At 45.9% G+C, this 16,152-nt stretch overlaps 1 protein-coding gene across 1 annotated transcript; it reads right to left on the bottom strand.

Annotated features, from left to right (window-relative positions):
- Nucleotides 1–3,916: 3,916 nt before the first annotated feature.
- ntrk2b (neurotrophic tyrosine kinase, receptor, type 2b) lies at nt 3,917–15,879 on the bottom strand. Its single transcript, XM_068706744.1, has 18 exons — nt 15,065–15,879; nt 13,125–13,199; nt 12,972–13,043; nt 12,824–12,892; nt 12,568–12,719; nt 12,261–12,397; nt 11,168–11,300; nt 10,416–10,724; nt 10,306–10,323; nt 10,174–10,182; nt 10,049–10,083; nt 9,851–9,950; nt 9,028–9,216; nt 8,354–8,484; nt 8,084–8,256; nt 7,369–7,609; nt 4,976–5,134; nt 3,917–4,562 (listed from the first exon to the last, which is right to left on the bottom strand). Exons 1-18 carry the CDS (start codon nt 15,259–15,261, stop codon nt 4,377–4,379), a joined length of 2,385 nt encoding a protein of 794 aa, XP_068562845.1. The 5' UTR covers nt 15,262–15,879; the 3' UTR covers nt 3,917–4,376.
- Nucleotides 15,880–16,152: the final 273 nt, after the last annotated feature.

Here is a 16,152-nt window from a genome sequence, read left to right as displayed (position 1 = left end):
TGATATACTTTGAGTCGTGCCACCTTCATACTTCACCCTCTGTAAGATACGATCAGATGTATATGGAATATGTGCGTTAACTTTCATAATGGTGCCGAGACACGGGCAGACGTTTTTTTTTAAAAATGTAAATTTAGAATACAATAAATATACACTGAGCACAGCTTTTGATGAAACCAAGAGAGCAGCACACCGTTGCTCCGTGTGTTGTTGTGATTCCTCAGAGAGTCCAGGATCTGTTGCTACACACATCTTCTACTCTTCACGTGTGCTTGAAGGGTGAGGATGGGAATATTTACAACTCTATATTACACATAAACACTTCAAATGACCTCTCTTTACAGCTATGTTATAGTGTGTTAGAAGCCGTTTAGTAAGTGTGTAACTGCTGATTATAAATGCTAAAGAAGTGGGGCGTTTAAAACACGTAAGGAAGCAGTAAGGTGTGCACACTGCACTGAGTGTGTGAGTGAGTGAATGAGAGACATATTTCATATTTATTCTTCCTGCAGCAGACACTGAGTGAGGAGCTCCTCACCAACACACCGAGGTAGGTCACCCTCCATAGTGTTAACTGTGACAATACAACACCACGGAAATACTTTTAAATGGCTGTTGCCAGCGTGTGTGTGTGTGTGTGTGTGTGTGGGGGGGGGGGGGGGTCTTTAGGGCAGCTGTCCCTGTCACTCCTCAGTAGTTATTGTTAGAAACAAATGGTGCCCATGAGATGCCTTTCACGACACATGTTGGCTCCTCTTAAAGCGGGTCCGGGTCCCTCCCCCCCCCCCCCCCCCCGAACAGACCCGAGCGTCGCTCACACCTCGGCGGACAATCTGTCAAAGTGTTCAGATGAACCCGGAGAGGACGAGCCGTCGGTCGAACACTGAGAGACGGCGACCTGGAATGTTAATGCTAAAGGCCTCTGGTTGGATGTCCACTCACATCCTGCAAGATGTAACAAGTCAAATAACGTTAAATACAGAAAGATTATGGATTCAATATCCACATTGATCCCGAAAGAGTCACAATGCACAAGATAAATCACATATTTCCTCTAATATTTGCCTATTTCTAGGCTTTGGGCCTCAAACATTCAGACGCCACCGAGACCTCTGTAACGATCCCAGAGCTGTTTCTCATCTCCAGCCGTCAGACGTATGTTGAGGAGAAGTAGAAGGTAGGACACATTAAAAAATACTAAAGAAAAGTACTAATATTTGTGTACTCAAAAGCTAAGCTAGGCAGCTGCAGCGTCACATGTGTTGTGCAGATGAGAGAGTTGTGAGGACGCACGGCGTATTGTAAGACATACCACCTTTATTAAATGCACAGTATCACAAGGAACATTTCCATTAATTGTGGATAAGCTACTCACATGATGCACAAAGCATTGAATTGATTGATAGAACTGGCTGATTAAAGCAGGATTAAATCTGCCAGGAGAGCACACACACACACACACACACACACACACACACACACACACACACACACTTGCATACAAGATGTATGTGCAAACACACACACATCATCTCTGAGACATTAGTCACACACACACACACACACTCTCTCTCTTTGTATTCACACAGTAAGTAAAATCTGTTATCTGCACAGGAATGAAAACTGTAATCTTTTTTTTTTTTCATTTACCATATATTTACAAAAAAATCTGCAACTCCCCCCCTCCCTCCCTTTCCCCCTCAAGATAGATTACATTCAAAAAAGGTCCCGACCCTTCTAGATTACATTCAAAATAATATACTATTCATGATGCAAAGTCACAGTTATTCATCTGAAAGAGGATCAAAATAGGCTACGGTCAGTCGGAGGTTGAGTGGTGGTGGGCTTGACCTCCTCGCCGTCGGCCACGCGTCTGCTGGGACGCCTGGGGTCGAGCCGGGAGAGATCCTGATGCGTCGTCGGATCCAGAGTCTATGGTCCTCCTCCAGGCAGACGGCCTCTGTGTGAGCTCCCCATCACAGTGGAGAGGAAAAAAAGAGAGATCTTCTTTTTTTGTTTTCTTCAAAACACAATTGTTCAAATAAAGTCCTCTGCAGATCAAAAAAAGTTGCCAAAAACAAAAAAAGGATTGTATTCTCACTGGTATTATGAACGAGCACAAAGAAAGTATACAATGTAGCACAAATAAAATCCTATTTACACATAGTATGTATTGCCAGTGGCCCATAACACGTTGTCTTCAATAGATGTCACACGGGTTTGACATGATACCTGCTTAGAACAGATTATACTATTAAACATAGCCTACTATTGATATAGACAGATATCAGAACTGTACAGAATGGACAGCAGTGTATGTACAGCAGACACACGTGACTATTGTACAGAACCGGACGGACGCTGTAATAAAAACACAGAAGGGACGCTGGATCCGATGTGTCACGGGTCGGGCCTCCGCCGCAGCAAGGGTGAAACGCTTCTCTGTCTTTTGTTTGTAATTAAGTGCAGTGGAGGTCAAGGCGGAGAGTGGTCAGCCGCTCAGGTTGTGCATTAGGGGGGGGGGGGTAAGGGGGGGTTAAGTGACGCTACAAAGTGCACTTAACGTAACGTATCGTCTCAGCAGAGAGCCGCGCTGCTTTATGCCTCCATATGGAAATACATGACGATTATTAGGAAGGAGTTGATCTCTGCTGCTTTAGCTTAATACAGTATGTACACTTGCTTTAATATTGTAGCCTCTTGTCTTTCTTTTCTTTCTTTTTTTTCATCTGCAAACAGACCAGTTGAAGATAATTTGGAAAAAACGGAACTACAAGAATGCATTTTTTTTTTTTTTTTAAAAGCATTTTTTTTTTTTTTTTTTTCAAGCAGCCTATACAAATGTGCTTCAGCGACGCCCCGAAGTAGAGCAGCTGTGTATCAGTCAGCAGCCGGCTGACCGGGAACCGCTCAGAGAGATGAAAGCACCCCCGGGGCTCTTCCAGGGCAATCAGACTCTTAATTAATCCTTTTGTTGTGGCCTCTTAGCCCACTGTTTAGAACTAAAGATCACATCTTCAGAACACACGCTTGTAATGCGGAGACATGACAAATGAAGCAGCAACTTCAAGAAACCAAAAGTGCTGAGAACGAATGCATCGGTGCACAGCAAGCTGCATCCCTAAACTCACTCAGAGAATGAATCCATTCTCCTCTTATCAAACCAGAGACACGACCTCATCAACAGCCTCCACGTCTGAGAAAAAGAACCTGCTTCTGACAATGCATACACAGAACCACACCACTTACAGATATGGGCCACCGAACAACAGAGACTTGCTAAATGGCATTGCTGGTGAATGAAAAAGTCAAAACTAAAGTGTGCTCATCATCATCTTCTTCTTCTTCTTCTTCTTTTTTTTTTTGTTTCCTCGTTCTCTGTGCTTTAGATACATCAAATGAAAAGGTGGTGAAATGTGGCGGAGCGCTCCGTTTAAAACACCACTCTGTAAATACAGATGAGCTGCTGTGGAGATATTTACACCAAATATGACAAACGGTGACGGCGTTGTTTGAAATGATGGTGCAGAATGCCGTGTGCCCGTGTGTCGCACAGCCTCAGCGTTGATTTAACGAGAGGAGCAGACACATATGGGTTTCATGATTAAACGTGCGTGTATAATAATATACACGCACGTTTAAAACGATTAAGAAAAAAAGCAAAAAGGTCTGTCGATGACTGAAAAAAAGCACAAATGGAAATCAACAGCGTCGACATTTATGAATTCTACACATACGAAAATAGTCTGTGAAGCTTCAGCTGCAGCTTGGTGAGCGTGTCGTCAGGCAGAAGATGTCGCTCCGTGTGTCGAGAGCAGAGAACGCTCTCTCTACAAACGTGTGTCCACTCTCTGTCCGGTACGGAGACACAACTCCAGCAGAGTGGAACACAGGAGAGATGATGATGTGATGAATGTAGACGAGCGACCCGGCGATCACTGATTCTGACTGTCGGGTTTCATTTGTGTGTGTGTGTGTGTGTGTGTGTGTGTGTGTGTGTGTGTGTGCCTTTCAACGTATGTATGCGTTTTGGTTTTCCACTGATGAAAACATGCCTCGGTGACGTCTGCAAAATGAATAAAGAAACAAAAACAAAACAACAACAACAACAAAAATCACTCAAAGTTTAAGGCTTTTTCTCGATGCAATGAGGACGATAGCATTTACAGGGACATTTACAGCCAGCTACTGTACACAAACCCGCTCACACAGTCGCACAACCTTCACTCTATTCTCTCCTCTCCGCCACCATTATGTGCGAACAGACACACAACCACTCATCCACGCACAAAGCCCCAGCTCTCACACACACACACACACACACACACACACACACACACACACACGAAAAAGTACATACAAGAACACCAGGTGCATCAGCCCAGTATGTCCAGGTACACAGGCGAGGCCTTGGCCAGGCTCTGGAGCATGCTGTGGATCTCCTTGATGTTCAGCCTCATGTAGGGCTCCCTCTGCCAGCAGCCCAGCATCAGGTCGTACACCTCTTTAGGACAGGTGCGGGGCCGCTGCAGCACGCGGCCCTGGGTGATGCACTCGATCACCTGCGGGGGGGGGGGGGGGGTAACAGGGTGACAGTAGGCGAGTTCAATTTAAATCAGTGCAGAGGTGAGACGGAACAATTCTGAGAGAGTTTGATACACTTTTATTCATGCAAAAGCACATTTTTGTCAAGAGAATTGAGACAGAATGTGTCCTCTGGTGGTCTGAGGGTTAAGGTGCAGACTGTTAGTCTCTGGTTCATGTCCGGCCTGGGACATTTTGTTGCTCTGTATTCTCTATTTATTGTCACCTCTCCACTGTCTCTATCTCATAAATGCTCCTCCCAAAGAAAGGATATCTGAAAATGTGTTTTGTTTACAACACCAGCAGGAGAGAAGTGTCTGTGTTGAAGAGTCGCTCATGAATAGGTGTAATCTAAAGCCTCTGAGCTGTGAGCAGCGTCTGTGACTCTGACCTCATTGTTGGACAGCTGGTACCAGGGCTGCTTGCCGTAGGTGAAGATCTCCCACAGCACCACGCCGAGGCTCCACACGTCACTCTCTGTGGTGAACCGCCGGTACATGATGCTCTCTGGAGGCATCCAGCGGATCGGCAGCATCGTATGACCGCCCACCTGCAGAGAGAGAGAGAGAGAGAGGGAGGGAGAGAGGGAGAGAGAGAGAGGGAGGGAGAGAGGGAGAGAGAAGAAAGAGAGAGAGAGAGCGAGAGAGAGGGAGAGAGAGAGAGGGAGGGAGAGAGAGAGAGAGAGAGAGAGGGAGGGAGAGAAGAGAGAAGAGAGAGGGGGAGAGAGAGACAGAGAGAGACGGAGCGAGAGAGAGTCACACAGAGATAGAGAGAGAGAGAGGGAGGGAGAGAGGGAGAGAGAAGAGAGAGAGAGAGAGCGAGAGAGAGGGAGAGAGAGAGAGAGGGAGGGAGAGGGATAGAGAGAGGGAGAGAGAGAGAGACAGAGAGAGACATAGAGAGAGAGAGAGGGAGAGAGAGACAGAGAGAGGGGGAGAGAGAGAGAGTCACACAGAGATAGAGAGAGAGAGAGGGAGAGAGAGAGACAGAGAGAGACGGAGAGAGAGAGAGTCACACAGAGATAGAGAGAGAGAGAGAGAGAGAGAGAGAGAGAGAGAGAGAGAGAGAGAGAGAGAGTCACACAGAGATAGAGAGAGAGAGACAGAGGCAGAGACAGAGAGAGAGAGAGAGAGAGAGAGAGAGAGAGTCACACAGACAGAGAGACAGAGAGAGAGAGACACAGAGAGAGAGAGAGACATCAGTCTCCATTAGAAACCGACACCTTGATCCCTGCTGGAGAGTTTAGAGCTGCTGCTCGGACTTTAATGGGTGGTTTTAGCCGAGCTTGTGGACCGGCGCTGTGGAGGAGAGTGTCGGTTGGTGGTTCCACCGCTTTGATCCAGAATGTATTGACATGATATTTGGTACAGACATTCCTGGTGCCCAGAGGAAATCATCATATCCATTATTTCATATGTTCCCACTATCACGCCGCTGTCTATACAAACATGTAGCAGCTGATGAGGCGACAGCAGCAATGTAAAAATGATGCTCTCCATGACAACATGAAACTTGGTGCACTTGTAGAGTTTAGGGCCCTGAACGTTATGCATCATGTCTCCTGAACCCAACATGATGCCACATAAAGCTCAACATTATACCGTCATGGAATGCTTGACTTCTAGGGAGGTGTACCTAATAAACTGGCTCCTGAGTGGGTTTTCTTTTTTCTTTCTTTCTTTCTTTTGGACAAATTAAATTGAGTCACTCTGGCATTCCTGTAACACGCCCGTTATTACATCAAACCCTTTTATCCAACCAGCGTCTTCTTGTCTTCTTCCATCAGATATTTCCTGTCTACTAAATGCATTTCCTCCTCTCACTGTCTCCTCTCTTATCTAATCACCATCCTTTCACGTTCATCACCTACATCTACCGTAAACTATCACCATCACCCCATCATGTGATACTCTGTGCAACTGGCAGATCAACAACGGTGCACGGATGAAATATATTCCTAGCTTTATTCACCCCACATTATTTATGTCGTCCTCTAAACGTGAGTTTTCCATAGTTATATTACTGATTTATTGTGTCACATGATTCCCTTGTATTTATTAAACTACAGCAGCCTCCTATTGTTATCTGTGTCTGTTTGATAGCATTGTTTGACATCAGGAGTTGGTGACAGGTCCTCTTTATGCTGATCTTATCATGTCTGAGCTGAGATGTGTTCTGACTTCACTTTGGGCAGCAGAGGGCGCTGTGGGACTCAAGCTGGGACTGGATACAGGAAGGATGAGGGAATAAAATGCATCAATCTGTTCCTCAACATGACAAAGTGTGTGTGTGTGTGTGTGTGTGTGTGTGTGTGTGTGTGTGTGTGTGTGTGTGTGTGTATGTATATATATATATATATATATATATATATATATATATAATTTTTTTTGTTGGCCTGTAATTTCAGTGTGATCTCGTCGGACCGTACACTGAACCATAACTCCTGCACGGTTTAATAATGTGACGATATGCATGTAGAGTGAAGGGACGTATTAACTCCTTGCCCAGGGAAAAAGAAAAAACTGCCGAAGCATTTTTGCACTGTTGGCCCTTATTACCATGGAAACAGTAATTTTATGCAGATTATAGAATTTGCATTTAAATGGTATTAAAAATAGATAAAATACCTCTGGTTAAAATTGACATTTCTGCAGCTACACAGTTATTTCAGGCCAAAACTGGAATCAAATTCTAATTGCATATTTGAGAGCGTGCGTATGTGGCTACATTTCCATATTTCTGTGTCTGTATCGGCGGCTGTGTGCGAGTAAGATCCTCTGGACTCACTCTGTAGTAGTCTGTGCTGTAAACATCTCTGGACATGCCGAAGTCGCCGATCTTGACCAGCAGGTTTTCTCCCACCAGGCAGTTCCTGGTTGCCAAGTCTCTGTGGACAAAGTGCTGAGAGGCCAGATAGACCATGCCAGCCGCAATCTGCTGGGCGATGTGCAGCATCTGGGACTGGGTGAGCTCCACCAGGATGCTGTGTTGACCGTCTGCCATTAGTACTGCATCAGGACCGTGGGACCTGCACCCAGGAACACGTCATCAGACCTTCAATCGACTCAATACTTTTAGACAACTAAAGGGAATATTTTGGGATGTATAACTTTCTTGGTGAGAGTTAGGTGAGTAGGTCGATGCTACTCTGACCTGTAGGCTAAATACGTAGCTGGTGCTGAGAGACAGTTATCTGAACTTAGCACAGAGACTGGAAACAGAAGGAAATGTCAATCCTGGCTCTGTCCAAAGGTAACAAAAGCGAACACATGAACTCTTGTTTTCATACACAAACCAGCATGTAAAGACATGAAGTTATGGTTTTATGGTGGATTATGTGCTGGACTATTTCTTGTCTCCGCTGGTTGCCTGTGAAGTCTTGAGCGTACAGACATGAGGGTGGTATTGATCCTCTCATCTGACTCGAATAAGGAAGCATCCCAACGCATTGATCTGCTCCTTTAACGCATGTCCGTATTTGAAGAAGTCAAAGTGATCCTACCTGAGGAACTTGTTCAGGTCCCCGTGTTTCATGTATTCAAACACCATGATGAGCGGGTCGCTCTCTACACACACGCCGTAGAACGTGACGATGTGTTCGTGTTGCAGGTTGGTGAGGAGCTCGGCCTCTCTGTAGAAGTCCGCTCGGCCGCTCTCGTTGGCCTCTTTCAGAGTCTGTGGAACGGCAAACGCACAAAGATGAGGTGAGGAGCATTCCCTACAAGAAGGACAACGACGCGGACATTTGAGCGGACGCCTTCCTAATCGGTACCTTGACTGCCACGTGGAGCTTCTCCTGGTCTGGTGTCAGGTTGTAGCACTCGGCGAGGAACACCTTCCCAAAGGCTCCCTCTCCCAGCTCCCGCTTCAGCACAATGTTGTGTCTCTTGATGTGCTGGACAACTGTAACGCAGAATACGACAAACAGCGGGGGACGTTTTCTGTCAGTTGCAGGTCAAATTAGATTGGGTCTGCAGCTCAAGAATACTTTCAACGTTGATTTGTTTGATTTTGCAATATATGAATTTGTAGAACATTATATAATAGCAAAATTAACGCTGTCATAATCTCCAAAACTGAAAGACACAAGCGTTTTATTACAATAACACTGACAAAAGAAGCAATGCTACAGATCTGAAAGGCTGGAACAAGCAAATGTTTGACATTTTTTGGTCGATTAATGAATAATTATCAAAGTTGTTGATTCAACAAATCGATTCAGCATAAGTTCATATTTCTTAAACTACAACAAAGAAATAAAAGCGTCCAGGTTCATGCTGCTGAGCTGAGCCTTGTGTTTCTGAACGTCAGCTGACTGTCGAGGAGTCACTATCACAATGCAGCAGGATGCTGACAGTAAACACGGCGTCCGGCTGTGACCCCTGCGTGGATTTATCTGAAAAGGTCCGGGTTACCGGCCATTTGTCGAGCGAAGCGGTAACTCACACGTGTCCGATTTCAGCATGCTGCCGGAGTTACGGAAGTACTGTGGGTTCTCAATGACAGGAATCTTTGTCATCCCGATGATCACTGCGTCTGGACCCATCTCCGAGGACGACGGGGTGTTGTTGCCATTGGAGACGTGATGAAGAGGGCTGGCGGAGTCATCGTCGTTACTGATGACTGAGGAGGAGCCTAGGGAGCCACAGAGGAGGAGGAGGAGGAGGAGGAGGAGAGGATAGAGAGGCAGGAGATGAGTAAAGAGTAAGGACGGCATGTGGAGAGAGGGAAAGGAATTGTGGTCATCGAAGAAGAGGAGGAAGTGCGCAGAGGGTTGGAGGGAGAAAAGAGATTGAAATACAAACATGATGACATGAAGATACAAGAGGCAGATGTCTTCATGAGTGCCTTCAGAACAAATTCCTGTGGTCATATTGTCATAGTACAATGAGCTGTGAGTCAACAATAACACTTTATCTTGACCCTTTAGCACACAAACATACTGCGTTTAGTGTTTTATAAACGACTTATCTGTTCTAAATAATACTGAGAGTTGACTCAATTCTACAGTCAACTCTTGTGATTTTGGAAAAAATAAATAAATAGTTTCACATTTTGTGAAATCAGTTTATTCTGAAGATCACCTCCTACATGCTGCAGCCGGCTAGCTTAGCACCGAGACTGGAAACAAGCTAACTTTCCCCCCTGCTTCCAGTCTTTGTGCTAAGCTAAGCTAACCAGACACACGTGAGAGTGGTGACGATCTTGACTCTGGGAATCGAGTAGGTGTGTATGCCAACGTGTTGAACTGTTAAGAAGATTCGTTCACCTTTAAGACCAAACTTGGAGTTTCTTCCATATTTCAGAATGATCACCATCAGAACGCAGCCAGTCAAGGCGACTCCTGCGATTCCCACAACCACATACACCTGGGAAGAGAAAAAACAAGAAGATGAACGGTCAACAAAAACATCTGGAATCCTTTTGGATCAGTGGTTCCCAACATGGGGTCGGGAGCATCACTTACTGCAACGCTGTCGTCCAGCGGAGGGAGAGGAGAGTCTGAAAACAAAAAGATCAAAAAGCCGGTCAGAAAAACGAACTATTAAGATCAAGACATGACTTGATGCTGACTGTCATATCTACACTTACCAGTGGTGTCTGGGCAGAAGCAAGATGCAGGCGGAGCAGAAACAGAAGAGGACATGTTAACATGTACACAGTTCTTACCCAGCTGATAAGTATAGCAGCTGTTAGTTGTTATAATGCTGAATCGTCACTTACAGTAGTAGAAGGGTTCTTCTGCTGAAAAGGAAGAATAAAAAGTATGTCAGCGGCCGACTTCATCAACAGAAATCTGCTGACGTCTCACTGAATGAACTGTGAAGAGACACCTGTGTGGTCGATGTAAGGCGGGTCGATGAACTGGGCCGAGACCTTCTTCTCATCCCGGCCGAACTTATTCTTTGCCACCAGCCTGTAAACGCCGTTGTGGATGTGCGTGGGGTTGACCAGCTGCAGGCAGCCGTGGTACTCGCTCTCGGTGAACTGGTGGATTACGGTGCGCATGTAGTCCTGCTCCAGGAGAGCCACGTTCTCGTGGTACCACTGCAGCTCGGGCTTGGGGTTCCCCGTCACGCTGAACGGGATGCACCAGTGGTGGTCCCGCTCCGGCCCCAGCAGCTGCTGGATGGTGGGGGCAACTGACACGGAGGCGACAGTAGAGGAAGAGGAATAACGGGACGAGAGGAGATCAACACCAGGAGTAAAAGCCAGTAGGAAAAGCAACATGTACGGACTCAGAGAGGAGATGCAGTTAGGGGATGAAATGTATGACATCAGGACAACATGGAGGAGGAGAATGAGGAGAAAAGCGTCTCTAGACAAGCAGAGGAGTGTGGTAAGGCATGAGGAGCTTCACAGGAGGAAGAGTTATGGACAGGAAACATGGAGAGTCAATAAGATTCGCCAGGAGACAGTAACGATAACAAACTGAGGAGCCTGGTGCCTCCACTGGAACAACACGTTTTAGAAGAAAGCCTTTTAAAAGACCACGAGAGCAGATTAGACACGACAATAAATAGAATCTCTAAAGATGCATGCTACAGTTCACGGTCACCTATGACAGACAAGTAGGAGTCCTTACAGAGAATATTGAGGTGGAAGGTGGCCTCCGTCTGACCGACCATGTTCTCGGCGCTGCATATGATCCCCTTGCCGTTATCGTCAGGAGACAGGTCTGACAAGGTGATGCTGCTCTCCATATCCGAGGGATCAATCTGTAAACATTAGATTGCATGATATGTGATATGGTGCATATGTAAACGTGTGAAGTAACCATTCAGCTAACTGCCACCACAGACGATATCTATTCTGTAGTCGGCTCTAAAGACCAACGCTGCGTTCCACATCGTGCAGCTTCTCTCTTTACTTTTAGTACGTACTGCAGCTGCCTTTACACGCTGCGCACTGTTGCATGCGCACTGTTGCATGCGGCATGCGCTGACATGCTCCTTCGTCACAACGTTGCACCCTGAGCTTAGAATCTCTTGCTGGTGTATCTGCTGTGCACACGACTGAGGGCTGGAATAGCCAGAAAAGCGTGCTAGCTTGCTTGCATGCTGCAAAATGCGACCGGATGCAGCAACACATCCTGGTCTTTTTGGCATGACTGTGTATTGGGGACGTACTAAATATGTTTCTGTCATACTAACTAGTACGGTAGTCTGGTATGGTAGGCTGTCTCTTAATGCGTTTGTACTTTCCCGCTCTGCTTTGGCATCCAGCTCTCACTTCATCGGTTCCTGGCGACGACGTGAATCTTCCCAGAAACCAATAGTTCCAGTTGAGTACAAACATATGGTTTCATTTCATTTCAATCATCCCTGATGTGGGGGGGGGTTTTATGGTTGTCGACAACAATGAAGCTCTATGAGAAGAAGAATAAGCTACTCAGACTTTTCTGGATCGCTCCTGTGTTCAGTTTTAGTCTCATCATGGGATTTGTTGACGATTAGACGAATAAATAATGAAGCTTAAATAATGAAGCCTAACTCGGGTCCAGGTCTGAAGCCTCCAGCTCCATCACGACCCTCAGGCTGTTCACAGAGGTACATTTGAAGCTCATCTCATGAGTAATATTTACTCATCTGGTCCACTCTTTAAAAATAACCAGGATCCTAGAGTGGTGGACCCAAACCAGAGGTTTAAACAGGAAGCTGCGCGGTAGACCGGCTCACCTCGTGGTGGGTGGAGAGCCAATCCAGGTTCCACAGGATCTCAGGAGGAGGGGAGCCCGAGGCGCTGCACACAGCTTTGACGTTACTCCCCTGCATCACCGTCACGTTTTTCGGGGTGACCTCTACTTTGGGAAGCACTGCGAGAGATGAGCACACGGCATAATTGGACATCCGACCGGACCTTTGCATTGATTGATTTGTTTACAGATTTATTCCCGTCTTTCCTGTCTCCATGAAGCGATCATCTCTCTGAACGTTCAATATCAGATACCCGGTGGTTGCTTATTATAACATGGTTTCACATTACCGCAGTCCGGTGGAGCGAGAGCGGCAAAGGCCTTCGGCGCTCCTCCGTCGTCTAAGCACGTCAGCTCTGGACTGTCAGATTCCTCAAGGAGCCTCAGTTTGATCCACAAGTTCTCACAAACACAATCCAGAGGGTTACCGGCCAGCAGGAGCCTGGAAGAAGAACAACAACACACACACACACACACACATGAGGAGCTCTGTGGCTGCACACACTACAAAAAAAGAAGTGTCCTGACACGTTTCTCTACACTTACGGGAATGTTGTGTTGAAGTTCTGAAACGTTCTCCAGGACAGTGTTGATAGGTTATTGTCTCTGAGATTTCTAAAAGGGGAAGAAATAGCAATCAAAATCCGGCTACTCGTGCGCACATCGACGCCGCATCCACAGAGCGTCTACTCACACGTATTGGAGTCTTGTGTTGTTGAAAAAGGCGTCTGACGATATGGACGTCAGCCTCGTCTTCATCACTGTTCTGTTGTGAGGGTAAAATGGCGAGTTAAACATATGTCGTGGGTCCATGTAAATCAGTGAAGAGGCTCCTCGTGATACTTACAGGTTTCTGAGGTTGATGTAGTGCCTCAGACTGTTGTCGTTGATGTCAAACAGTCTGTTCTGATTCGTGATGTATCTGTGGAAGCAAAGAGGAGAAGCAGCGTTAGGACACACGTGCACGCCGTTCACTTTATGTGAAGTTGGGTTGGAAGTAGATAAGTTGATCTGAAACGGGTATGTTTGTATGTGATATATATATACTGTCCATACACAGCTGTCATGTTCTCCTACTGAGGGAATTTAATCTGCAGCCCTTTTTGATTGTCACTATAATGCGAGCCGGTAGTACAGCGTGTTTGCACACTGGCAGTGTGTAGTGACAGACATCATGCTTTTGCATCGGTCACTGTTCATCTTATTTAGGTTTTACAGATCAAAAATGCTCACTTTTTATGACCTAATGCTACTTCTTCCAATGACATTACACCAGTAAAGGTGCATTATTAATAATCTGATAAATAAATGTTGTATAATATGTTACGTTTGTATTATTTACAACATGTTTTACTCGATTAGTTAGAGGTATTTAAATGAAGAGTTTGAGTAATGAATGAAAAAGAGCTTTTCAAAGGTACATCACTATATATATATATATATATATATATATATATATATATATATATATATATATATATATATGAAGTAAACAAACCTCTCACAGCATTAGAAAATAATGTAGTTGTGTTTAAAGACCTGTGAATCATTTTGAGAACGACCACAGGTTGTTTTAAAGGTTTCTGGTGGGGAACACTTTTGTTTTCATATATATTGTACCTTTAACAACATAATACTACAATATATTACAAGTATAAGTATCCTCAACAATCTAAATGGACTTTGATGCTTCAGAAGCTTTGTTTTTATTCCCAAGCATTACAAAACAATGTAATTCATGGTTAGATCTTTAGAAGGTGCAGCTGACGAGCATGGTCTTCATCAAAATGCAGTTTATTTTAATATCACACTTCAAATGTGATTCATTTGCCAAAGCTGCTCCTTTTACAACGAGGTGGCCCTTTACCAGGGTCAAGCTGCTAACTGAAGACAAGAAGAATCGACTCAGTGCGCTACATTCATGTGTCTCCAATCTGTCTGCCTCAGTAGAACTCAGCCAGTCCCCCCCCCCCCCCAGTATCCACTGGGTGCCATGCAGTTGTACACTTGTGCAGGGTTGTAGCAGGTACGCTCCGACACAAGCCTACACGCTGACGCAGATAAGGCTACATAACTGTGGGTAGCCTATCGCCGGCTGTATACAAGTGATGCGATCTCATGTGTAATCTGGCAACAATGTGGTCATTTTTATAATTTATTTTTTAAAATGTTGAGGTTATATCACACCGCCGCCCAGAAGCCGAGTGAACACCTCAGAGGCTGCGTCGGGCCTAAACATTTACTCCATCACTACCTTTGGAGCTGTTTTGTAAAGGAAACACCGACTAATCCAAATAAGCCTGACGCGCACTCTCACCACCATTACGCACACACACATACACACACACACACACACACACACACACACACACACACACACACACACACACACACACACACACGCTATCGTCGTTACTGGCACGCGCGACCCCCATCTCCGCCAAATATACACACACACACACACACACTCACACACACACACGCGCGCGCGCACATATACTAGGCTACATGATCCGACAAACCCTTGGTTATAAGAAGAAGAAGAAGAAAATCACACATTTTGTGTTTGACATCAAGCGCAGAAGGCAGATCTCTATTGATCTGTAATCCACAGGGGGACATGATATCAGGCCTGCTGTTATTAATGTTGCCGTTACTATTACCTTTATTATTATCATAATCCTAGCCCGTTGGGTATTATTGCGACCTACGATCGAAGGTAGTTCTTTACGCATTGCATCCTAATAAGTTCATACGCTGTCTGCACGATCGTTTTCATACACTTACATCTCGGTGATGTTTTCCATGTCATCTAACGTGAGGACAGGGAAATCCTCGATCCCCGGTACAGAATCAATACAAACAATCCTTGAGATGCTGCAAGTGCAGGATGCGGGGCAAGCATCGCTAAATCTCCACAGCCCCATCAAAACCAAAAACAATCCAAGACGAGCCATGCCATATTCCCCCGCGCTGGAGTCCATCGCAGGTCCAATGATATCCCACGAATCCCCCAAACAGAATCTGGTCAGATTGAATTCTTGTTAAGATTTCCTCCCTCGCCGCTTTTATCTGGCCAAGTTAATCCTTTCGACTCCGCAGGAAAAAAAAAAAAAAAGAGAGACTACGCCGTCGGTGAGGAATGCGCAGAGCCCACGGTTTTAATATCAAGATGCCATGGACTGGCCTTCCCGTCTCCGCAGAGCTGGTATCACACTACTGCATATCGATGTCGTGAAGCAAGGTGTCAAGTGGTCCGTCCTGGTGCTGCTGCTGCTGCTGCTGCCGCCGCCGTCTCGTCCCTCTATCTCGGGCACAGACTGTTCGCCTCTGCCTTGTAAAACAAATATGAGGTGTTCCAGATGTTTAGAGATCAATAGGCACGGCCCCCACGAGCGATTTCTCATACGTGTGGTGATGGGGAGGGAAATAAGAGCGACTGCACAGTGGAGTAAGGATGCGTGGTGATGCTGCGTGTGTAGGGAGGAAAGCTACCTGCATGCGTCTATCGATTATCGCCGAGGACGAGCGCATCTCTCCCAGCCATCACTGGGATCGGGTTCACACGGGAGATGGCTGTGATGACACCCTGGAGATGTATTTATCACTAATCGTATTTATAGGAATTTCTTTTGGGATTTTTTTTTTTTTTTTTAATCATGCAACAAAACGTAACACATCACCTGCTGCAGTCTCATTGGGGGGCTGCACAAAGTGGGTCAAATGGCCTGTTTAGTGGCGGCCACAACAACAATATGGATGTAAACTCTTGTGTTGTAGTTGCTCTGAAGCCATGCATTGGATGGAAGCGGCGCTTCCACCCCCCCCCCCCCCCCCCCCCCCCCCCCCCCCCCTCCACACACACACACACACAC

This window comes from Cebidichthys violaceus, unplaced genomic scaffold (assembly GCF_023349555.1).
Source record: "Cebidichthys violaceus isolate CVI_PGR_0920_01 unplaced genomic scaffold, fCebVio1.0.p SCAF_12, whole genome shotgun sequence".
NCBI lineage: Eukaryota > Metazoa > Chordata > Actinopteri > Perciformes > Stichaeidae > Cebidichthys > Cebidichthys violaceus.
Note: the sequence above shows the minus strand (reverse complement) of the source record. Positions and strands in the feature narration are given on the sequence as shown.